The sequence below is a fragment of the Serinus canaria genome, chromosome 3, assembly GCF_022539315.1.
Source record: "Serinus canaria isolate serCan28SL12 chromosome 3, serCan2020, whole genome shotgun sequence".
Lineage (NCBI taxonomy): Eukaryota > Metazoa > Chordata > Aves > Passeriformes > Fringillidae > Serinus > Serinus canaria.
In genome coordinates, this window is record NC_066316.1 from 46,716,222 (window position 1) to 46,742,958 (window position 26,737).

The 26,737-nt window shown below is 37.0% G+C and overlaps 1 protein-coding gene across 1 annotated transcript in view; it reads right to left on the reverse strand.

Moving 5' to 3' along the window:
- Positions 1-3,901: 3,901 nt before the first annotated feature.
- Positions 3,902-26,737, reverse strand: part of TAB2 (TGF-beta activated kinase 1 (MAP3K7) binding protein 2) — a 61,057-nt gene continuing 38,221 nt past the window's right edge. The window contains exons 2-7 of the mRNA XM_050972374.1: positions 23,660-23,849; positions 16,858-18,370; positions 10,047-10,207; positions 9,328-9,421; positions 8,039-8,119; positions 3,902-5,864 (exon numbers count right to left, since the gene is read on the reverse strand). Of these exons, the coding sequence (XP_050828331.1) occupies positions 5,719-5,864; positions 8,039-8,119; positions 9,328-9,421; positions 10,047-10,207; positions 16,858-18,370; positions 23,660-23,761 (2,097 nt within the window). The 5' untranslated portion in view covers positions 23,762-23,849 and the 3' untranslated portion in view covers positions 3,902-5,718. The remainder of the gene's footprint in view (positions 5,865-8,038; positions 8,120-9,327; positions 9,422-10,046; positions 10,208-16,857; positions 18,371-23,659; positions 23,850-26,737) is intronic.

Here is a 26,737-nt window from a genome sequence, read left to right on the forward strand (position 1 = left end):
CTCTGAATCATGTTTCCTGCCACCTCAGAAGAGCGATCAATATTTGTTAACCTCTTTCAAACTCACTTCTAGCTTTACCACTCGAATTAGGAACCACTTTTATGGGTTCACTCTTGCAGTAAAATGGTACAAAGGTAACCCAGAATTAATGATGCACGGGCTGCTCTTTCGAGAGTACAAAGTGTCTCTTTTAAGGAATCAGTGTCCAACATCCAAAACCACGGAACAGCCTCTTTTACAAGCAGACACCTCTTCCCTTTTGTGGGTAAGCAGCTGTGTGTGTACCAGCCAGATGAAGAACTCCAGGGACTCGCTTCCAACTGTCCTTTCCTCAGGAAAATGTTGTGAATGTTTCCTTGGCACATAATGAAATGTGGCAAGTGCAAGACCTCAGTACACAATGGAGACATGGCTGTCCTGTCAGCAGATACACAGTGGTGACACCAGCACTTCTCTCGTGTAATATCTCAAGTTCCTGACTCCAACAAACCCTATCCAGCTTTGAGGCCTTCTGCTTGCCACATTTTATTTTGCATCTTGCAGTTAGGTGCAGGGAAAGCAACACCACCTGTTTCTGTATATGGAGAACAAAGGGCACAGCATTCCTCAGTCCATTTCTTTGATGTCTCCAACACCGCATTCTTTAATCTTGGACCTTCAATCACTTGCAAGGGGAACCTGAATTTAGGTAAAGTTTATAGGCATTATAAACTGATAAGGTCTGCTGATACCTACTAATACTAAAAGCACATTAAAATGGTTAATATGTAGCATCTCCATTTGTTACCACATCAGCTACATCAAAACTATTTCAGCACCATGCTCCTGTAAACAGTGTGGAAAAAAAACAGAATTCAAAGCTGTAACAATGCACCCCCTTAAAAAGTGGAACTGGTTTTAAAAGTGACTTCAAATGCTCTAGAAGTACCCAAATTGAGACGTTATTTTTCACCTTTAAAATCTCCAATCACATGCAATATGATAGGGTTTTATTATTTTAAATGAACTTGCAAATCATAGGCAGTTTGAACCCCTGTAGATAATCAATCATTTTGGCTCAATGTCCTCTGTAAGTACACATGGGTATCTGCAAATCAAATCAATGAAGAGAACACGACACTGCGGAAAATAATCAGCTGAACGCATGCCTGCAGCAGCACTGCACTGGCTGAAGATTATTGTATTTTGATTAAATATTAAAAGACATTTGCATTTGTGATGAAAGCATAATTATATGCACTGCTGGAAATTAACATGCATGAAGTCTTGATTGAAGCAAGAATTTCTGACACTTTTACTCAGCGCTGCCTCTGAAGACAGCACTGTTTGAGCTCTACTGTAGATGCCATCCATACAGAACTCCTCAAAGAAAAAAACTAATTAAAACTAAAGAATCATACCAAAAAGTCAAAATTGAGTCTGATCATATAATTTTCAATGTTCACCACTACTCCCAATTGCTCCTATAGCACTTAAGCTTGTTATAAAACCTAAAGCTCCCAAACATTTCATACTAACTCTTCCTGTTCTCTCTCTGTACTTTTAAAGCAGTTTACACAAAATATGAACCTCAAAAGGTGTTCTGGACTACATAAAATCAAAGATTGTTCCTCAAAATTAGCAATAAAAGAGCTATTCAAGCAATCAGGATTGAAAAAGGAATGCAGTGTAATTATTCCACTATGTGCCACTGAAAGTAATCTAAAGTTTAATTTGTATTTGCTGTTCAACTTATCAGGGCACTTTTAACAAACATATCAAATGATTTTCTTGCTAAGGTTAGAATTAAACATAAGTAATAACTGCTGCACATTCACAAGCCGCACTACATATTCTGTTAACTGTACTGAAAAGTTTCTGCCACTGCTTTGCAGCAATACTCCCATTTTAGAACACCAAAGGAGTATTGAAAAGAGTAAATAGTAGATTTCAATAGATGACTTTTCTCTAATATCTCTTCTACACTTTTAATCAAAGACTTTTAATCAAGTCTTCCTTTAATTTGTGTCCAGGCTCCAATATACATTCAAGTGAGAGGAATTTGACTGAAGGAATACAGTACTGATAAGGACACTTTTCCCCCAGTCATCTACAAAACATACTGAAGGTAGATATTTCAAGATCACAAAACTGATTAAATTCATATAAATTAAGCAAATAGACAGGCATGAATACTGACCACACAGTTTTAAAGCCAATCTATCATTGACTTGAGACTGAAGATACTGAATCTCACAATTAAACTGAATTTCATGGGTGCCACACCTGGCCACACTCCTGGACAAAAGAACAGCTCTACTGATTGCAGACAGCACAAGACAAATGTTTTTTCCAATATATTTAGAAAGTAGCAAGGTGAACTGAAGTCAGTTCCACAGATCTCATGTCACACAGCAGTCCAGTCAGTACTAGCTCTGTTTACTTGCTACATTTCCAAAGTTATCCCAATTCTCAAATTTGACCAAGTGATAATCTTAAGCATTCACAAAAAATAAACAGGAGTATCTCTGAAAGCCAGGAAGGGTACTCCCTTCTTGCCCATATGTACTTTTTTTTACAGAGATCCCTGACAAACAGTACAAGAAAGTAAAAAATCATAAATCAGCATCTAAGATAAAGTACTGATGTCAAAACACAAAGTTTAACCTTGCTGCAAGTATTTATTTTTTTATGTTCCATGAGGAAAAAAAATCCAGCAGTGAAATCTAGTTCTACTTCATCCTTCAAACTGAAACCCATAATGACACACTGCATTGATATGCCACTATCCAATGATATACATGACCTGAAGTACACAAAGAACATAAAACTCTTGAAGGGGAAGGTAAAAGTCTGGAAGAGACACTGGAGACATCATTTCTCTTACCCCCCTGTTTTAGGATAAGTTACTGAAAAGGCTATCCAATACAAACTCATGTCGTGCAGATGGCTCTGCACGCCTAGCTGGAGCAAGGAGGTAAGTATTTTTTTTTTTTCCCTTCAGAAAATAAACACTCAAATTCAGGGAAAAGATTAATTATGTATTTCATAGAATGAGGAGGATTCCATCTCACCTTTTTCTCCAAATATGCTCTTTTCAGCCCTCAGCTGACTGGCGTTTCCTTTATAAATTCAGTTGCCCCCCTCACTCCAACCACTACTTCTCATATTGCAGATTATGGCACACTACTAGAATAATACGCATTAAGGATTTTTTTTTTCCTGGATCAGTAGCTTTTTTTTTTTTTTGCTAAATCCGTTTATAGATGTCTCCTGAAGGCCTTTTATACAGCATCAGTATGTCTCAGGAAAGCTCAACTCCACATAACAAATATCTGCTTCAACAGGGTCCATGTGGGAAAGACAAGTCAAGGAACACTCCACATTTCACAGCATTTATATCCACAGCACCAAGATACAGTTTAACCATATTCATCCTTAAACTGTGCTTATATCAACATAAATTTCTCATCTGTCACCACAAAGCAGTTGCCCATTTTGATTTAGAAAAACATTTAAAAAATCATAAACCCCAGAAGCAGGAAGTAAAAAGGGACTGTGTCTAGCTTATTGCTTCATGAATAAATGAGTGGGTCTTTGGTCAGTAAACAATCTCACCAGTGCAAATTTATGAAATACATTCCTTATGCTCCACTGAATTGGAATTAAACAGAGTAATGCATGGCAAGAGAGACAAGGTTCAACAAAACAAAGGCTTAAATAAAAACTCTGGTCATAAGAAATCAGCCTACTTTTAATACTGTTAATGCTTATTGTTCCGTTGAGTATTCTGTTGCTCCATTGCATGGAAAAAGCAAACAAATCACAAAAGAAAACATTAGAATATATTTTTTTTTAATTTTTATAAATAACTTATCTGTTACAAAGGCAGTTTACCCAGCTAAATCACAAAACCATCAACTCAAGATATCCAAATTAGGTTTTATTAATAAACAGGTAAAAACTGATTTGTCAATCTTCACATAGAACTGCAGATGAAGCTGAAAAATAAGGCCTCATTTTATAAACAAAATGCATTGAATGCAATTGCTTTGGGTCTACTGCCTAATTACCTGGGATCGACATTTTCTTCCCACATAAAAAAAATTGCAAAGCCTTCAAAACAAAGGCCTCTGTGCATTCACATAGATCACTTGTAAAACCCCTAATAAGTGTCCACTGGCGGATGTTTACAGTGGGTGACAGTCTACTTTGTCTCTTGCTACATGGTTAGCACTCCCTCCAGCCTCACGCTAAGTGCTGCTGCTACATAATTCTTTGTGTGCCGACTTTCATGCATATTGTACTGGAATTCCATTTTCTTGATCTCGGTTACATACATCCCCGATCATGTGAGTATTTTCCTTAAAAAAATAGATCATCAAAATAAAAGAGATGCTTGAGGTTGCTTCAGTGTTCAAGTCTGTTTGATTTCTCTTTTCCAGCCTTTATTTCAGTTGTCCTAAATATTGCTATCCTTGTTTTCTATAAATATGAGACTTCACCACAAAGTCAGGTTTAGAAACTGGCTGCCAAAACAGGAAAGCATTTAAAGTCCTTGAACAAAGCCGTACGATGCTGCTGCTGTTGATTTTGGCACTTTATGTACTTCCCCAATGAATCTCTCTTCAGGAGTCTGCAAGACACCCAGCAGATGAAGCAAGCTTAACTCGGATGCTGATCTGTTGGTGGGTTGAAAGTTTCCTAGTATAAAGTTTCCTCACACCAGACAAAATGCTCCCTTTGTGTCACCCACCGTAAAACTCAGTGTACAGAGTGAACTATATGCATAACTCTTCCAACTTTTCCTGCACTTTTACCACGCTGCATCTGCAGGTCTTCACAGATCATCAGCATTTACAAGAGCAATGTACAGAACGAGCAGAGGAAAGCTATTTTGTGCATAGTTTTTTTACTAATGCTCTTTTTTTAAGGCATTGTTTCTCTCAGATAAAAGCTTAAAAAAAGGGACATGATCGTGCTTAATCACTTAAAGGAAAAAAAAAAGAAAGTTAACAAAAAGACTATTACACTATACATACAGAAGTACAAGAAAATAATAAAGGTGAGGAAAAGAAATCACTTAAAGCAGGCTCTAGAGCTATGTACAGTAGGAAAAGCTTTGGGGTATTTCACTGTGTGTATTGTACAGACAACGCATGCAGTTTTTCCTTTTCATCTTTAGATGTGATTGTACTGATTTCTGGCTTCACAGAGATGTTTTCAGGGAAGACAAGGCAAAGAGTACCACTGATTTGTGAAGTTCTTCCCTTTATCAAAGGCACTATGTGGCAGCAAACAGTTTAAATATTTAAACCTTGTTCCTTTTAAGATCTCCTCTGTGCATGTAGTGTTTCACTGAAAGCTCTGAAAACAAAAACACTAGCACTCTATTCCTTTCCCCTGTCAAAATTCAGTAGTGACATTGGGGCAGAGAAGAGGATGGGCAACACCCAGGCACTGAACACGGTGTGTGTTACTGGTAATACTGTACATGGTTCAGGCAGCTGGCGAGTCTCTCAGCAGACTGACCTTCAGCCGATCAGTGTCAGCTGCCTGTGACACAACTCTGAGGTATTGCTTGCTCTGTGGGCTGACATTTAACAATAGCAAAACACCATCTCGTCACACTTTCCATTTTATAAAATCCTATGCATAAATGCTTTTTTTGCCCCCATATGCCTGGACAATTCCTTGTACGTTTGCTATGGTTTTAGGGAAGGTAATGGGCCTGTTGGCTCAGAAATGCCTGGGCATTTCACACTGTTCACAGCGATTTAAGGCCGGATGATTTAAAAAAGTACAGGCGGTACAACTCCACTGAGCTCCCTCATCTTCATCTGTGTCTGGAACAGTCTTTGGTGTTTTCACAATGGACCTCTGATCTGTGACATGGAAGAGATAAGATGAAATAAGCAGTTACTAACAGAAAACAGCATGAAAAGAATTTTGAGATTTTTTTTTTTCTGGTAACTGAGAACTATCTTGTTCCTCTGAGAACAGCATAGTTATTAAAAGTGACAGAAGCAGCTTTTTACCATCCCCTTGACTACAGCTTCATTGTAGGTCAGCCAAAAGGCTCAAGGTAAAACTACAAAAATCAAATTTCCCATCCCCTAACTCTGCTTTCTTCCCTCAGTTCAAAGCTACAGCATAAAAAGGAGATAAAATTTGCAAATTAATCAGCATGGGAAACATGGACAAGATTTAAAAGTCTGAGGTCTAGGAAGTGGTCTAAAATTCATTATGACAAGAAGTATGTGCTTTGTAACCCTTTGATATGTCAAACAATTTGATTCTAGAAAGAAGGTAGCAGTTCTTCAAGCCAGCTCAGCAAGCAGATGTACTGAAGAAAAACCATTGCCTGGCTCTGTCACGCTACAGAGTAATCATCCCTGCTATACCAACACATTTTTTTGCATGATGTGTTAGACCGTAATCTTCAAGTATTTTAGAAGAGAAAAGAAGAAGAGAGAAAAGGAATTAAAAGGATGAAAAGAGAGATGAGTGACTTCAAGGGTTCCCCAGTCTAGGCAACTGCAAAATCCTTTCAGCCCATTATTTTATCTGGAAAACATCTCATCAGCAACGGCAATTGCTGCAAAATGACAAGAGCGCCATAAGTACAACAGTACTGATCACAGTTATAAGAATTATTTTTGTTCTTTTGTGAACAGCAGTAATTCTGTTTTAAGTCAAAGTCTACATGATAGCTAAATTGAAGCTAAAAATGAAATTAAAGATAATGAAGAACAAAGATACAGCGGTGATACTTAAAAAAAAAAAGAAGGAAAGAAAGATAATTGATAGAGGGACTTTAGAGCTTTATAAACCAATCAGGGTAAATTTTGTATTTTCAAGACAGATTGAATGAAATACTTAAATTTGTGAGTTCCTAAAAGGTAAGCGAATAGAAATGTTGACAACTACTCATAGAAAATTAATTTTTCTTCTTTGATAGGTTAGTTTTTATTTATCATAAAAGGAACTACATAATTGACAGAACCTAAAAGTTCTACATGGTTCAGTTGTAAAATGTGTCTAATAGGAATGTGTATGGATTTAACTTTACTCCGAATTTTCACTACCAGCTCAGGTAGTGGAAGGATAAAAAGTGCTTTTTAAAGCATGAAAAAGAGTATCAGTTTGGAAATGTTGCAAAAGATCTGCAGGACACAAAGTTCAATTTATCTAGACCATTTTACAATGCCAAACTGTCAGAAATCTCCAAGATGAGATTCTGTAACAACAGTTACTGCACACTCCATGGACAATTAACCAAACACATCTATATTATGTGGAGAACTTCCAGGACAGAAAGACTGCACAGAAACACCTGTGGATTATCTCCATGTTTCATGAAGTGGTCTGCCTAAAGTCAAAGTACAATGATGTTCCAAACAAGCTGAATTCATTCTCTGCTTTATATAAAACACAACAGGTAATTGTTCTGCTCTGTTTGACACCCTGAGAGGGAAAAAAAACAAGTAATGTGGACACTAATGATAAGTAGAATGCTTAAGAGTGGCTAATACTCAGCAATACTGACTGCCCTACTGCTCTGCATTACTTTCCTGTCCAACCAGCTAAAACTATATTTACCAATAGTCAGAAGAGGCTTTAATGTAACTTGTTGCTACAAATTCTACAGTAATCATGAATTCCAGTGAGGGTGACCAACCTGAGTTGTTACTACATCTCAGTAAATTTACTCTTTGCTATGGATAATGGCGAAGTAATGTGAGTTTCACTGGTCCCTAAGCAATGCTCATTTTTAGAAAAAGGTGGATGCTTCTATTACATAAACTGCTTTACAATATATTATCCATTCTTTAACATAACCCATTTAATATACTTCTCTTTCCTGAATATATGAATAGAGAGGAAACAAGAGCAAACAGAAGCATACTTACTGCCAATACAAATAAAATGCAAGGTCTGTATGCTTTTGAAGTAATCTATTTCATAATCAACACTTAAACAAGACTTGTAAATTAGAACTTGATATTAGATACAAACCAGGTATTTGTATCAAATCCAAATTTTATCAATACAATACCTTTGGGTTTTGGTGGCACGGGACCAAGAAATCCAATATTATCGTAAAAATTATGAATAGCGCTGGGATTAAAATGTGGTCCTAAAAATAAAAAAAAAAAAAGTGCAGCAGTTTAAAAAAATAAACTTGAGTAGGGAGGCATATAATTTTTTTCTGGCAGTAATTCTGTAACAATACTATTATTCACTTATCACCTTTTATATCAAAGTGTCAACACAGACCTAAGTGAGGTATTGGTGATTTCAACAATACACTTTAATAAACTTATTGCCTAAAATATGCAATATAAAATAAAGTCAGAGACAAGATCTAGCAAACTAAACTCCTTTAAAGGTATCTTTTTCTGCTACTCTTTAAGATTATTTTGTTAGTCAATCTTATCTGACTTTTTCTAAACTGTAACTACACTCAGAGATATCTTACCTACTATACAGTCTATCATACATGCTTAGAATTAAAAGCCAAGAGGAAGTTCTAAAAGCAATTTATCTATTTAAGGTCAGGTTCTCAGTGTAGCATTACATTCAGCACACCTGTCTGCCTTCTCCTGAACTGCAGGTACACTTCTGAAGCACAACTTTTGTGGCTCCTGTCCCAGCTGATCTAACAGCTCACTGCTTCTGGAAGTGTGAAGCATCAATTCCTTCCCTCTCACTATCTCAGTTCTCCCTTCCTGTGCCTCTCCCTCACATCAGCTATAGCAAGCTTTTCCAGCAATGCAAGTTTTAGCTTGGCTTGTGAACAGAATCAGCTCTGCAAAGGGTCTAAAAAACTAATACAGAGCCAGAGCTCAGTAATTAGCAAGAGAGAAAAGGAGGAAGTGAGAGGCTTTTTTGTTGGCAGTTCTTGAACTGGCTCAGCTGTCTCATAATTTCACCCCCGGGACCAAAGGCTGTGTGTCCCTGCAGACAAGGAAAGCAGAGAGCACACTAGAAGTTATAACCACATTTTATATTTTCTAGCTTGAGAGGCTAAATACAGACAGAGGTGGAAGACAGAAGAGAGAGATGAACACATATGTATAGATGTAGCATTCAAAAAACTTACTCTCTTTCTTTGATACTCAGATAATCAGATTTGTATGAAACAGGACTGTGGAATTAGGAAAATCATATGGCCAACAAAAACAACAGGCTTTAAAGATAGTTACTACCATGGTTTCACTCAAACTAATGTGATGATGTTTCAAAAAGTGTGTATATCCATCATTTATGACATGAACCTTTTTGAAACATGTGGACAGTGAAAAAAAAATCAACATTTACAGTTACTAATGTACTAAGACATACCTCTTGCTTGAAAAAGATCAATCTCTTTGGTTAGGCAATCTATGTCTATCTGCAGCTGTCTGTTACAACTTCTTAACTGTTGCATTTCTTCCAGCTGAAAAAATAAATCTGCCTGTTAGACTAATTTTCCCAGTTTATGAACACTTATCATTCACGCACAGGTAGACAACATTTAATTATTTTAGAAATTATGATAAAAGAATCTTCCCTAATGACCACCTTTCTTTTAATTCAAGCATAATCTTAGAAAAAGCTTCCAGACCTACTGAATAGTTCTCTCTCATCAGACTTCAGAGAGGACTGAACTCCAATCTTCAGACAGGGCACAGCCAGTGGTCTGGTCCACCAGATCAATGGATGACCATCTAGCACTGAAAACTGGTGCATTAATTGGTTTCTTTGAGCTCAGTATATGCACCAAGACCAAAAAGTACTTGGTGTGATGACAGTGTGAGTATTAACTTGTAAGGACTATCACATCAAACCTTTAGTGACGGCCTTTAAAAGCAATTCTTCAAAAAGCAATTAGCAAGCTTCAAGGCTGTGGTTAAATGATACATTTTTAGTCCTTATTCTAAACTCCACTGTTCACCAGCTTAATTCTAACTATACTGTCTGTTCCTAGTATATTGTCAATAGATGAACAAGTCTTCCTTCAATTTATTGTGACAGACCACACTTGTGGTTTAGGTTTATACCCTACAGACGTTTCAACTTACTGATGGAATTTGTGAAACAGAATTCGATCTTTTCAGGCGCCTTCGTGTTAGATTATTCTCCATTTCATTGACCTCTGATTTTAGTTTATCCAACTTTTTCTTTTGAACCTCAAGTTCTCGTTGAAGTCGCTCCATCCTGGCCTTCTGGTGTACCAGTAAAGCTGCAATACATAAAGTCCCATTTTATCTACTTTATTATCCTTCACATGGCAACATCAGATTAAGATGCAAGTTAGTACTCTTTTTGGAAAAAATAGAAAAAAACACTACTACAGACTGCTTTTCCAATTTCCTCACAAGAAAATCTCTGCCATAAGACAGAAATTGCTGCATTTTTGCAAACAGCACAAGCTAACTACAGAAAAGCAAATATGAGGAAGCCATAAAATGTAATAAATGGCCATGCAAAATTTAACTGTAATCATAAAAACCTACAAGACTAACTACCCAAAGGCAGGAACAAATACTTCTGTGTGTATTCATCTTATCCACTGTAAAACAGGTAGCATGAAGAGGATTTCAGACAACTGCAATATGGAGCACTACATATGCTTATTACAATTAGGATTGGATCCAGTGTTCATCATAGTACGAACCATCAAGTGAAACCAAACTAGAAATAAGCACACCACCAGCAAACTGATATTTGTCAAAAGCTGGACTGTATGCCACTTTACCCATAAATTATGGTGCAGAACCATTAGCTCAGCTTCTAATTTCTAACAATGGTTATTATTTATAAAGCAAAAGGCACAAGGAGACCTAATTTGGAAACAATGAAGTCAGCAAAACTTCACAATTGCAAACCACAGGTTTTTAAAGGCATAAAGAAACTAAGTAGCAGATGACACAAACTGATGCAATCTAATGATTTAACTTCACTGAAGGCAGTTTTACTATTAAATATCATCACAAAAGCAGATATCACTGCTCAAATTAATAACCACCTTCTATAAAAATGTATTCAATTAAATAAACCAAAGAATCATTTTAACTTCTGCACAGCCATTCATTCATTCATCCATTAAACTAGTAATTCTTATAAACTGTGATCATTTTCACAGACTATAAATACTTTTATATCATCCTGGAAATTATAAAGAAGTAGCAATAACAAGATATTTTAAAAAGATTGAATTTGCCTCAAAGTCTTTGAACCAAACTCTAGCTGGAACATGATGTTTAATTCCTCACAATTTCTCCAGGTACCAAAAAATTAGAAGCACTCAAATCTGGTTGCCTAGGTTTCCCAAATAGTAGCAGAGGGAAAAAAAAAACCACATCAAAAAGATGGAATGCTTCACATCTCTGGCAAGCAGAACTGTCTTCTCCTGCAGATCCTGCCTGCTCATTCATTCATTCACACATTGCATTTTGTCTTCCACAGGTTCTTTAAAAGGAGGAACCATGCCAAACTATTTTTGAACAGTGTTACAGACTGTACTGAGATCAAGCCTAGGGTTTGAGTCACAAATGTGCACAAAGCATTGAAATGACACCTAGCTTCTGCTACGTTTTATTCAAATCACAGAAGTTTTCATGAACAGACACCTTTACTCTGGGTCACAGTAGTTGCACTGCAGTAAAAATTGCAGATGTGCTCATATGTAAAATAAAAATGCAGTAACTGAAATCTCAGTATAAAGATTTTGTTGAAGACTTGGAATTATCAGGTAAGTAATCTCAACAGACAGCCTCTCCTCTTGAAAAGCCTTTTACATACAGCGAATAAAGCTGCAAGTCTAAAGAAAGAAAATCAAAGACTAGTTTGCCTCTACTCTGGTGGAGAGTGTACAAGCCCTTTTTCTTCCTACATTTTATTTCCACTTTTAGACAGACTTTTCTGTTTTCATTACCTTGGTAAGCCTGCTGAGGCAACACAGCCATGCTCTACTGCCCAGACCCAGAACTCTTCAAACCTGTCAAATGGTGGATGCAGGCTGCAGGCAAGTAGCCAGTGCTGCTGGATGTGGCAGGTGAGGAGCATTGTTACCATAATAATAGGTTGTATGCATGGCATGGCATGGCCTCAAGAGTTCAATTATGACCAAAACTTTGCCTGTGCATCCCTCATCTCCTTTTCTAAGCTACTCTTGTAAAGGAAAAGAACCCAGGATTTCTCATTTTGATGTTCTCCCACCTGTGAGATTTAGAAATTCAGCTGCTAGTATGGACCTGTACAAGGAGGAGGACCTGTACAAGGCACTGATGAATGCCCCCAGCATTACTACAAGCTTTTCATTTTCATGTCATGTCTGGAAAGTCATGCATTTTATTCTCCTAGGAATACTTTGGGACTACCATCTCACAATTTCAAATCCCAACAGGTTTTAAAAACACACATTAAAAACTACCATTGTGATTAAAGAAGAATCACTTGATACCACTGTGCTATTCTTTTACTATTAAAAGTAACTTTGATAAGGAACTTGAAAGAGATTGCTGTAAGTGGAGACTTTCATATATAATTTGGTAATTTTGCTTTAATACCAATTTAGTAGCTGCAGGAAAACAATGGTGGGGGGAAGACAAAACCCTCCCTTTATTTCAGGGTCGCGTTTATGAATGGAAAGTGGCAATTTAAGTATTCAGCTCCCTCTAGTGTTGCTCAGAGCAACTGAAAACGTTCAGAAAAACACTGCAGTTCAACTTCCTAATTAAGTGCAAACAGGGTATTTGGCACATTTAGTTTTTTACACTTCTGCACGTTTAAATTCAGCAGAGTGCAGTACACTTCAATGCTCTGGCAGATGCCACTGTTTCCTCTGACATCCAAAGTGCACATTTTTCACATAAAAGCTGTATATCATTATAATTACAGGAAGGAGCATAAAAGTCTGGAGGACAAAAATTGACTGTTCCTCTCCCAGAGACCTTCTTAGTTGGGCACTAAATATACCTTTAAGTTTGCAAATGTATGCATAATTGTTTTATCAAAGACTATGTGAATTTTAACATTAAGAGTGTATTTTATTATTTTAAGTGTTTCTAAGATAAATTCTAATCTAGGAATACAACAATTTAACCCTATAGACCTAAGCATTTTTAAAATCTAATTTGTCAGATATGGAGGGGATTTCTGGCAATGCAATTACAGTGTGGCAGGAGATTCATGGGAGTCCCAAAACACACTTATGCTTGCGCATGTTTTCTAAACCTGTATTTGAAACTGCACAGAATTCAGTCATCTGATATGCAACTTCAATAGTTCAAACTGATTTCTTTTGTTCTCTCTTTTCAATAATCTCTTCACCTAATTTTTTAAAAAGAACATCAATGAAGAGTGGGACCTGATATACAGAGCCAAATATAAGGTGGTATTTTTTCTCAGACCACATGATGCAATGGGCTCAGAGCCCCCTGGTGCACAGGCCACAGCTGTATATATTCAAGTCTTTTTTCTTAAACATCTACAAGGACTGCCTAAGAATGAAAAAAAGTTGTTTCCTGCAGCTTTATTTATTTTTAAGTTTTAAAAAGCTTTAAGAAACCAAAGCAAGACCTGTGCAAAATATTATTTTTACTAATCTAGTTTATAAATTAATTTATTTACATTAAAAACACGGTGGCAAGAATTGCTAAGCAAACATGTATCCACCTATGTATCTATAGTTGCTACCAATGATTCACTCAACTTTGTACACCATTCTCTTTCAAGTTAAAGAAAATAATAAAAAAACATCAGGCAGTCAAAGCTGTGTAATATTAAACCTAAGGACTTAAGTTCCCTAGGAAGAAAACATCTACCTAGTGATTTTATTACACAGTTATGGATTTTCTTGATGGGATGCATTCCCATTATACAGATGGAAAGCTATCTGCAGAATGAGCAACTATTAAATAACTACTCATCATATGACATGCATACAGAGCATACATCACAAAAATGTATCTGAGAATTTTCAATTTCTAATAAGATTCCAATTTTTCATCCATAAGAAACATTATACTAACCTAAATTATTTATTGAAATCCCACTTAGTTACTACATATTATTAAAACTAATTTTAAATTGTAATCTCTACTAAGTAAGGGGAATACTCCTGCACATTGACAGAAGTGATACTGAACACATAAAAATGCATCTTCTTTTGGCTGTCCTTCTGGGCATGCATCTAGCATTACTCTTCTCACAGAACCATGAATTCTTACTGACTTCAACAGCGGACACATGCACTCAACACTTCCACAAGTGAGTCCTTCAGTATCTCAGACTAGAATCCTAGAAAATGAGAAATATCCCCCAGCAACCAGTTCTGAAAAGTGAGTTTCTCAGGATCACAGAGTCAGTGCCAGAGATACAACCAAGCATTCCAGGGAAATGACATTGATCTTATCTGAGCAGTACCCACTCCTTTACACATTCCTCCAGGTTTGGCAGAAAATAAGACAGATCTGGGGCAGCTTTCTACTACCTACTTCAACTTTCTTGGGAGGGAAACAAGAAAAATTATGGAAGGAGACTAAGATGCCTACACACACTGCAATTAAGTAAAGCTTCTTTGATGGCAAGCAGCAGCATTTACAAAGAAGTCCAACACATCTGTTCTCCTGGATTGGACCATGTATATAAATGTAAAATAAATAAAAAGAGCAAAGGAAATTTCATTTGACATCAAAGCAATTCCATCTTCCACCCCAAGGTTTCTTTTTCCCCAAAGCCAGTTTCAGTTCTCCCTGCCAAGATAAGGAGCATTCTGGCAGAAACAGAAAAGCTGAGGAAAATACATTTTTCTCTAATCATGGCCAGAGAAACAACTCATCTTCTCTGGCTAAAATTAAAATGAAACAAGCACCTTGCATGGAAGGATTCTGGCAGTCTGGCTAAATCATAAGCAGTTTAAGAATACAGAAAACATCAAGTAACTCAAATGCCTTTTTGTATGTAAGACAAAATAAACCCACTGCTAAGTATAAGAAACATGTTTAAAAGCAACAGTTAGGACTTCCAAATATCAATATCATACAAGTAAGTCTATCACAGACTTAAATTTCCAAATCTTAATAAATAACAATAATGTAAGAAACACTGCACTTACTGCAGCAGAAATGGAGCACACAGGCCAGGAATGCAGAAGATCTCTACGTCTAAAGAACTTCAGAAGTACTAAGCGTACTTTCTAATGAAGGACACAGAAGGATGGTGATTTCCTGAGGTCCCTAAAGTTGTACCAGCCCACATCACAGATCTACATATCATCTAATAGCTGCTGCTTAGCTTCAGGAAGAGCTGGGTTCCACAGCAGCTACGAAGTCAATGCTTCTGGAACTCTAGGTTGTCTATCAAGCTTGCCTCTTCTTGATAAACTACATGCTGATACCTGCAGCTTGTAGAGAGGTTACAGTGGCCATCACTACCAAGGGTACAAGAGATAAAAAGGCAGACCTGGTATAAGTCAGTATAAGGTATAAGCCCTTAGAAAGGAAAAACAGACAAAAGGGACAACGCCCCAAAATGTACAGTTTTGCAAACCCCTAAAAAGTACTCAACTTGCTTGGGAAGTAAGTTCATGACCTAAAAGACTGTTTAAAGCCTAAGGACAAGATTTCAATTGCTTAATTTCTGGTATATGAAGTTTTCCAGGACTAAGACTAAAACAGACAGCTAAGACTCCCTCCAAAGAAAGAAAAGGACATATGATCTTGGGGCAATTTTTTTGCTTACCTACAGATGAATTTTCTGAAGTTCTTTATGCTGAACATAAGAACTTAAGGATGATTAGCTTTTTGGTTTTGACACATAATCTTTAGAAACTCTTGAGTTAGGATTGACTACTCCTCACTGAAGATATTTATACGCAGAAGTAGTGCACAAGCTAGAATAACTTTTGATTTACTTCATTAACACAGTACTCCAGATGCAGCCCTGGCTTCCAGTGTCCTGATCACTGTACTTACTTACACAAAATAAAATGGCTAAGTTCATCTGAAGAATCTTTACACTGGTCGTGGAACAGGTCAGTTTTTTAAATTCAGAATTGCTTGCAAGGTCCAGAGAGGACCAGTGAGGTCAAAGACAAATTATTCTGACAACCTATTGTGAATACTGCTAATATCCTAAGACTCATTTAACATTTTTATGTAAAAAGCTTACAGGAGCATTAATAAACCATCGAGTTGGTAATAAAAACATGCAAACCCATTAAAACAGAAGAAAAAGATTAACAGGTTATCTGACTGTATCACATATTTTAAGTTTTACCCCTCCATTAACACTGTATTCCTTAAAACAGATTCCTTTGGCTTGGTTCACATTCCTTTTCACATTTTAAAATGTAACAGAAGTAAGTATCAAGACTTTAAGGATTTTATTGTCAGGAACATAATAGGAAACATGGAGGCCAGGCCAACACTTTGTGCCATTAATTGCTTTTGAAGTCTGCTTTTCTTTCTTCTTAAATAACAATTGCAAAAAAAAAAAAAAAAGTATCCAAGTAAACAGTATCTCAACAGATTTAAAAATCTGACAATGGAATTGTAGCTTTAAATCACTAGGACAAGTCGAACAAACGTAAATGTTTCTTTCAGAACAACATAAAAATGAAGATGGTATGACTCCACTTCATTAAACAGATAACATATCTACTTAAGACAAACAGAAGAATATCTCCAAGTATTCAGTTACATGTCTTTACCATAAAAAGAAATCTATGAATTGCTTATAAAGTGCTTTTATTTATTTAGGAAACACAAATGCTAAAATTAAAGACACGGTATTAACATCATAAAGGTTACTGTTTCCTGTTCTGCAATCTACATGCTGAACTGACAACCTGGTCAAAATCTCTACAATTTATATTAAGAATATTACCTTGCGTGTAGGCAGCATCATCAGATCCCATACTCAATTTCCGTGCATCACTGATCCTATCCACATGTGCTAAAACAGGGTCAGTAAGATGCTGGATACCCTCTGGTTCAACATAGTGATCAGGAAGGTTTAGAAGGTTTGTAGGTTCAAAAGTTGGGGATACTACCCCTGGGGAAACTGCAGGGGGCTTATTTGGAGAAACTGTAATTTTAAAAGTATATTTTGTGTTAGGCTGCGTAACAACCACTCGAGGAGAAGTTGCAGTGGTGCTGTTGCCCACTGCTCGACTCTTGGGTGGATGGTGATGAATAAATGCAGGACCCATGCTTACTTGACCAGACATATTCCTAGCAGTAGCAGATACTCCAGGATTTGTCGATATGAAAAGCGTGGGCTGGTTCCGCACAAGTTGATCATCTCCTGTCGTGGCATTTGCTGAAATGTAGACCTTGGGCTGACCACGTGTGATCACTTCATCAGTATTTGGAGGACTGGCCGATATGTAAACAGTGGGTTGACTTCTACTTAATGTCTGGCTGTTGAGGGAGGAGGGAACAGTGGAGGTGCGAGGGCCAGTTGAACGCAACTTAGAAGAACTGTTTCTTTGTGGCGGTTCAAGTTTGATTTCAATTTGATTTTTGCGAGGTCCTGTGGATATATTCTGAATGTTGTATTGGCTATGAGCAGAAGATTGTGAGCTACCGGATGAATGAATCATAGGTGCTTGTGGAGTAGTAGGAGAACTGATAGGCATGTACACATGAGAAGTCTGGTGGCCTTGCTGGTTTGGCTGTGTTGAGTGTTGCGATGAGGTATGTGGCGTAGTACTGGATGTAGGAATAGTAGTCCAGGGACTTGGCTGTGAAGGCTGGTAGACTTGCTGAGGGTGCATGGGATTAAACTGAGATGCCCAGCCTGGCTGCTGCTGTGTTTGCCGAGTGGTACCACTAGGAGCTGTGATGTAAGGCCTAATATAGATAGAATTTCCCTGGGGACTGTTAAGTACAGGAGGAGGTACACCATGTATGTGCAAAGACGTTGGGGTATTGCGACCAGGCTGAATGTTTGGGGCTAAAGTTACCATAATGGGGTTGAATCTGGGTGTTTGTTGAGACAAGTTAGATACTCCTTTGCTGCCTAGGTGAAATCCAAGATGCTGCCCTGGATTAGAAGCACTAACTGTATTAGCCATCCCAAAGACATTAAATCCTTGTGGAACCTGGGCAGGTGCTGTCTGTGGTTCCTGCTGAAACAGTTCATTGTTGGACTGACTGGTTTGAAGGTGTCCATCACTAACACTGTGAGCTAGAGTCCTACTTCCATTCATTCTACTTCCTTCTCTTCCATGGTGATAGACGTTCTGCGACTGCAAATCCAAATTAAGAGATGTCATGTGATTTCGTAGTCCAGGAATCCCAGAATCATCCGAAAAACTCAGGTCTCCTTCACCGTAGAGATATTTTGTGCTCTCTTGAGAGAGAACTGCACAACAGGCATCCAAATTATTGTTATTCTAAAAGAGACAGATAAAAGTTTGACATTACTGATAAAATACTGTCACAGTTATGTATGAATACATCCAATCACAACTGAAAAAATAAACAATATAGCATCAGATAGAAAGCTTTAGGAGGCTGGCTAGTGTAGCTGCTCTATACACACAAGGGGCTTGCCTGTGAAGCTCACTGCTCTGGGAACAGTGACTGAGCCAGTGGCACCAAGGGTAGAGGTCTTCATTGCCTCTGAAGCAGTGACAGGGAGATCCTGCACCTTGGAAAGCTAGATTTATACAGCATGATACACCTTGGATGAATACTTTCCCTATTCCTTCTCAGTTTCAGAACCATCTTCAGCAGAGACCAAAGCTTTAGGGAGGAAAATGACAGCAGGAATGGAAAACGACAGCATCTTTATAGTATTGATTAATAACTTTAAAACAAAAATAAAAACAAATGTTTATTTTAAATGTTTTCCCAAACACTTCAATACCAGTTATGCATTACCTCCTGCTGAAAACAAAGTGAATCTTAGGAAAAGAAGAAACATGCAGACTCAAGAAATTGTACATGACTTCAGAAGAAATGCAAAAATTCAGTTTATACAAAAGAATATATTTTTGATGTATTTGTAAGATCACAACTATTACTTAAAAACCCAGAGAACATTTGTATTTTCATTTTAAATCACCGCTTGCAAAGCTTTGAAATACTTATATTTGTACCTTTTAAAACCAGTAACAGGATGATTTGGAGCAGAAACCACAACCTAGCTAATTCATTTTTTAAGAACATTTCAGATGCAAACCGCTAGTCTCTTCTCCTTTTTCACATGTGTAATATTGTACTCTAATCTTCCCAATTGTGTTTCCTACATAAGGATTGTTAGAAAGAGTGAAAGTGCATCAGTGACCTAATTTCTTCATACTGTGCTCCATCTTTATCACTTTTCACACAGAATGTCCCACCCCTCAAGAAATAAAGGTTAATACTTTCAGCCAGAAGAGCCCCTGTTCAGGCCCATGTTATTTACACTAAATAGGTGGCAAATCCATCCAGCACATAGAAACAGTTACTAGAAAAAAATGCATGTGATCAAGGAAAAAAATTGCATGTGCCAAGTAGCAACATTATCAGTTAGTTAAAAACTAACACAATCAGATAAATTGATTCATGCTACATGCTTTCTATTTTGTCTTTTTTGTTAAACTAGCAGACATTTCTCATTCTTCCACCGAGATGAAGGTGACAGTGTTGTGCAGACATAGCAAGACTGTCTCTACCTTACAGACTCACAAAAAACCCCCACAAAACAAAAAAAAAACAAACCCGGAAAACAGAAGTGGGAGAGGGCAAGGCTAAAACTAAACTTCACCCACAAAACCAAGACTATGTGTTCATACAGACCAGACACAGTTCTGAATTCTTCCAAATTAAAAAAAAAAAAAAAAAATCCCAAAAAAGCCCTAGCCACAGAACTTTTTGAAATGACAGGATTCTCTGAAGGCTATCTATCAACCCAGCTCTATATAAGGATTGCTGCAAAAAAGTATTCAGCGATATGAAAATGGATCAAATTGATGATACACATATTGGCTCTAGTTTGGAATAAGCACCAGAGGATGAAGTAATCAAAGTAAGTTAGTAGTGAAGAAAGGAAACACACAGACACAACAGTGGGAAGATAAGAACAATAGCCTGGTATTTGTTGCAAAGGAGAAAAGGGAGCCAGAAAGGGGAAAAAGATAGGATGCCACAGAAAAACAAGCTAGAAAGATCTCAAAGGCAGATTTTGCATGAAGTGAATTAAAATTATTAACAGAAAGGCCAAAGATACCAAACCAAAAAGGAACAGGCCAAGCTTGCAAGGCCCTTACATTCAGCTTGAATGCATTTCTTTGGACAATTTTTTTTTTCTTTTTTAAGACTGCATCCAATCAATTCCAAAATTTCAGTGACGTCAATGAGAAAATTGGAGAACTCAAAGGGGAAACGGGGGCACATGGAACCCCTGGCATCTTCTGGCTGGCAGAGGCAGAGTTTCAACCGCTTCTAGCTCTTTACAGATCAGAGAACCGGTTGATGGCAGAACTGAGCATATTCCAGCAAAACAATACCCCTCATCTTATCTCTGCCCATGTCCCATTTGAGTTTAAAATGCTGGCACCCTGAAAGAGAAAGAAAAAAAAAGAAAGAATAAGAATGTTGGAGGGAAATGAGGAAGGACGGAGAGGACGTAGACTTGAGGAGCAGGCATAGAATGCTCCGAACACAAAAAACAGAATAACAGGGAATAATGTCCACTGACTGTGGGCACTGCAGTGATTCCTTTAAATCAGGAGAATGGGAGAGCTGAATGCAGGAGGCTTCTTGGGAAGAACAGAGGGATACAAAACTTCTTAGGAATATTCAGTGCTGTCAGCCCAAGACTTCTTACTCCCTAGATTAAGCTGGTTTATGTTTCCTCCTATTAGCTCTTTGGTGGTCCTCTGCTGTTAGCATGCTATATATTGTATAGGTATTTCAACAGTGGGCTATTTACTTTGAGGTACTTGCATATTCTCTTTATCCCTAATTTTTTCATTATAAGCATATAATGCTATAAACCCTCCTTTAGAAACAGCTGTTTTTGTTTACAAAGAATTCATGGAGGACGACTGAAGTATCTGTACATTTTTTTCTGCACAATTTACAGTGATTCAAAGAAATTTTCCTTGTAATAAAAGCCTCATCAGTACTATCAAAAACTACATAATTGCTTATATTCTTTTAGATTCTCACCTGGGGTATCTTATAACTCCTAGCTTAAAAATAACTTCACCCTGACATATGACGGCTGCACATAAGGTACTGTGGTGGCAAGGCATTTTGCATACCAAAAGTCCTCAAGTACTTGTCTTTGACCTGAACTACACTTACTGCCTTTACTGGAAATTCCACTGTGTTCAGCTACAAGGTGGCAGAACTCGGGATTCAGACACTGTGCCAGCAGCATTGAAAACATGTGCACAAGTACTCCGAAATGCTGCTTTTCAATCTTTCCTATCAGTCCAAGTACAAAATTTGTTGGTTTGAAGAGGTCACCTTAGGCAGCTTTTATAACAACAACAACCCCAAACAAACCAAAACACAAACAAACAAGACCCCAAGCCAGAGAGTAGCAAAACTAGAAGGTGCATCAGAGAAACCAGAGCTCATGAAATTTCAAAAAACCATCAACATGACAGGATTTTCTTGGTGAGTCTTAGTTCACAAAAAAGGCAGCTTTCCAGTGTGACAAATTAGTTTAATAATACTGCACACACAGAACATTAATTACTCTAGACTGTTTTTGAAAGATCCTCTTATGAAAGTTGACTTACAACACTTCCTCAAAATTTAAACTCTTCCTCGTAAATTTGTCATAATATGAGCTGTACAGTATCTTTTCTTCACAGGTATTAGGCTCTATTTATTTAAAGAAATCCACTGTATTCAATGTTACAAAAACCGCTGACTCTATTAAAGACAAGCATTAGTTTTTAAATTTATCAAGAATTACATTCAAAAGATTACTGATGCATTCACTCCATCAAGTCCACAGACCTTGCTGAACAAGCAGCTCTCATGTTCGAAGAACAAAATTGTACTTGTAGCTTAAAGTCCTAAAGAGCACTAACAAAAATAGCAGTGTACAATCCTGAGAACAAGTACAGGCAATTTATAGTCTGGTTCAGTTTCCTTTTCAGCTAAATAATGAGAAAGAAAGGACTGGAGAAAGCTTGAAACCTCATGAGCCCCAAGCAGAATTTTGCCATCTTGCATATCAAAACCAATTGTGTTGATGAAACGCACTTTTCACAGCTTCTTACTCTAGAAAGACTGGAGAGTCTTGATAAAGTCTTGGCAATATGAATGTTTGTCACAGACACTCTCCCCAGCAGTACGAACACTTTACTAGGATGTATGTGTGTGTGAATACACATACATATGTAAGTATAGAAGAATATGTATTTCATACATAAAAATACATGTAAATAGCAAGACAAAAAATTAGGATATAAAGAATGTTGAATCACAGCCACAGTTGTTCTAGCCATAGTCCAGAGACAGTTAGCTTCTGGGAAGCTGTAAAATAATTTTTCCTATCAGTATATACTGATAATGAGTATTACTATTTAGATAATTCTCTTATTAACCAGAGTAAATCAAATGTTGAATATCTTAGAATGAAAAAGAAAATCAACCATTATGGATGCTTTGAATAGATGGAAAATGCAAAGCAAACATGCTTAAGCAACATCGTTAAATAAGTCAAATCTACCAACATTTCTTAACTCTAGGAATTTAGGTGTCCCCCTTAGGCTTTGGAGGAACATTAATTTATCTTCTGAAGTAGCTAACATGATGTTACAGAACAAGAAGCTGATACAAAATACGGTATGTGTTCTGATAGTAGCAGTATTAAAGACTGACAGCTGCATGTAGAAGTTGAGTATAAGCAGCTTTAGCAATAACTACAGCACTGGTCAAAAATGACTTTTTACTACAAAGCCCAACAGAAATCAAATAATTAATTACACAGACTCCAAAGGTACAGCAACAAAATGAAGCCCATCTGTCAGCCAAAGCCTGGGCAGGTGCACACAAGTGCCCCACCCCTGCCTCCGGTCTAACACTGGTGGAGGTGAGGCTACAAGCACCTCATCCTGCCTGAGAGATCCCAGCTTGGAGCACCTGGCTGTGCCTGCACCACACTCCAGGCTTCCTGCTGGAGAGGGTACCTAAGGCCACCAGTGCTGGCTCTGCAGGCCAAGGGAGCTGGGAATGGAAAACATTGGCGCCAATCTGCATGCAGGCAAGGGCCCACCTTTAAGACTGATGGAGACCAGATAGCAAAGTTGCTTCTGGACCTGCTTCAACACTCAAATATATATTAAAATAAAATTTTAAAATGCTGCTCATTGTAGCATTGCCTTAAATTGTCCCTGCTGGACTCAAGTTGGCTTTGCATCCCTCCTTTTGCCACAGTTAGTTTTGGCTCTTGAGATGGCCAAAAGGCATGAGCATACTGATTGGTGTGACAGTAGTCTCCATGCACACACTGATTACTAATCTACAGGCTGATTTATTTTAGATCACCCCTGATTATGGATGGAAAAAGAGAGGCCAATTTAACACTTTGCTTGTTGTGCCATATAAAGAAATGGGCTGAGTCTCTTTGCCTCATTTATAAAGAAAAACATCTGCTTTCAAAGGGGATGCCCATACAGAAAGCTTAAATTAGCAACGCAGCTTACTCGTACAGAAATGAACAGAGCACTGACCTGTAACATGCATCTGGATACAACACCTTCAGGTACCTCAGGAAACTTCTGTCGCAGGTCATGTAAAACCTGAATATCAATTTGCTGGCTTCCTTGGGCCATTCGTATATTGCCTGGTCAGGATTGTTTTTCAACAGGCAGTTTCAGGCCTTAGTAAAGGGAGTACTCATCTCTTCTGTCCCAGCATTTTCTGGAAGAGAAAGGAAAGCTTTGTGACACAAAAGGCAGGCACTTCTGATGTAACAAAAGAACACCCCACAAACTGAAACACACATAGAAAATCCCTTTTCAGTCATGCAGCCAAAGTCTGTACTTTATGTTGATGTTTTCCCATGTGATACTTCTTCCAAGTAATTGTCCTTCACACACTCATAACCTTGAAAATTGCCCATTTATAGATATCTGGCAGTCAGTTTCCTTCTGTCTTTGGTTTTTATACTGATATTATACAATACATTAAGAATTAAAAAATACTTAAAGTATTAAAATTATTTATACTTTATTATAAATAATAATATATATTATTATAAATATTATAAATAATAATATATATTATTTATACTTTAATATTCTTATTTTGTTTAAGAACAGTATTTTTACTTATTTTAAACACAAGTGAACACAAAGTAGTCCACATCAAATTCTGGAAAATAGTGTTTGCTTGACTTTTGCATGTACCTGCATTTTTACCTTTACCATCATTTGTTTTGTTTACTGTCAGGATATTGTGGATAGAAGTTCAATGTCTCTAAGTTCCAGAATTTACTAACAATTGTCTACTTGGTTTTCACCCAACATACTTCAGAATATTCTGAAATTATTACTAGAAGGAAATAACACTGCAACTTAGGCTTCTTCAACTAATTCTGTTCCTGCTTTGAAAGAAATTACGAAGAGCTATGAATAAGACTATTTCACAATCACTCAATCAACACATTCATACAAATGATCTGTCCAGACCATATGATATCTACAGGCTTTTACCAAGAAGAATTTTGACCAATAAATCTTCAGAGAATGCACCTGTGTGTTAAGCAATGGAATGGTATATTCTTCATATAAACTAATATTATAAATAAATATGACCATATGGTTCATAAAACTCCTAGCACAGTCAACTCCAATGAACATTTACCTCTTAAATTAGTAAATCTTATTCGAGCATCTCCATGAATTTTATTTACTTTCTCTGTGGCAGCAGTAGAGCAATTAAAAAAGTTACTTAGTCTCACTAGAAGTACACGCATGTTACTTCTTCAACAGTTTACAGCGCTAGACTAATTAAAGCAGTGACAAGACTACTGATCTTGCACCTTCTTTAAAGAAATAAGGAAAAACACTCTTCAAATGAAACAACTAAACAATTGCATTGTTTATCAAAAACTGTACTGCAGTACTTCTCTAATTAAACTTCAAACCCAACAAGATCACAGCAAATCCACAAAACCAGAAGATTCTATTAACAAGAAAACTGGTTTAACCAAGCTCAGTATCAAATGCCATTTTCCCACTTCTCTTCTACTGAGCAGTTCATTGAACTTCTTGCTAAATTTTTAACTCCCCTCAATCCTCCTAAGATGGCTTAATTTTTTTTCCAATATCTCTAACCTAGAATAGCAAAATCTGGACAGTACAGAAATTTTGTATTTACTCTTTATTTAAATTGTATCAGTAAAAAAGCACCTTCACAGCTGCCACAGCAAAAACTCTATTGAAAGAGAATTATCCAAGTAGTCTTTTCAAAAAACCACAGAGAATAAATAAAAAAACCCCAGTATTTAAAACAAATGCTCCACATTGTCACCCCTGTGCTTCATTTCAATAAAGTATTTTCTGTTCTAATTTTTCAGTGTCTGAAGTCTTGACAAAACACACAATGACCACAATTCCCATTTATTACTCCAAAGCAGCAAAGTATTGTAACAATTACCTATAAGTTCAAAAGTGATACAGAAAAACCTGTCTGCATCTTCATGAGTCATAAAATGATTTATGGTCATCATTCAATGCATGCAAAGTTCAATTATCTTTTGGGAGCATGCAGAACTTGGGACATTGCTTATTTTTATTTTTTTCTACTGTACTTTTAAGTTTTGGTGGCTTAGCACCAAGCAGATGCCTGAGAGCAACAGCACTTTACTAAATTTGCTGATAAATTTTTGCACATCTGCATCAAATGTCTCAACATAGCAAAATATTTTTACTGTAATATGGGAGGAAGTAAACCAAAGAGGCTCTGTCGCCACTATTTTAACTCTGAGAAATATACTCCAACACAAAAAGAAAGAAGTTTTTTCCCCTTAGTTTCAATTACAATAGGCAACTGATATGGCTTTACAAACAATTTAACATATGAAAAATGTATTATATGAATATGAAGGTCTCATTCTAACCATCACTTCAAGAAGAAAAACCCACTAAAGAGCTCAAAGATACCAAAAGATTATAAAAAACCTTCAAATTAACCTTAAGGAAGGCTGAGGTGAAAGGTCATGAGGTCTTTTGAGGCCTCTCTAGTAAAGACAGATGAAAAGGTTTTTTTCCCAGTTCTTGATGTTGCAAGAAACTACAAAAAGGAGTCAGGATGCATGTCCAGAGGCAAACTTAAAGGAACTGAAAGTTACTTTGACAGATGGAAGCTTAAGGAACAGACACACCACACTGTTGACAGCCATGGAACTCAGGATCATCCAGAAAATTGTTGAGAAATATTCTCAGAATATTGTTAGAAAGCTACATATGCAAGTGGAAAACAAAGGCATGAATGCAAGAGTGAATAGCCAAGACTGCCAATAATAAAGACTGTAGAAGAAAAGGGTATGAACAGGAGGCAAAGGAAACTTCTGTCAGCAACACTTTTGCTTCATTCAGAGACTGGCATAAAAATCAAGGCAATACAGCACTACAGAAGTAATCAGAAAAATCTATTCAAGAAATTAATTATTGGAAGAAGGAAAATTCAGCACTGGTGACCCAGAGAAATAATTCTTCCTAAAATCATTAATATCAGTTTAATTACAAAGGGACACTTCTAAATGCTGACATGCAGTACAATATAAAGTTATTCATATAGTAAAG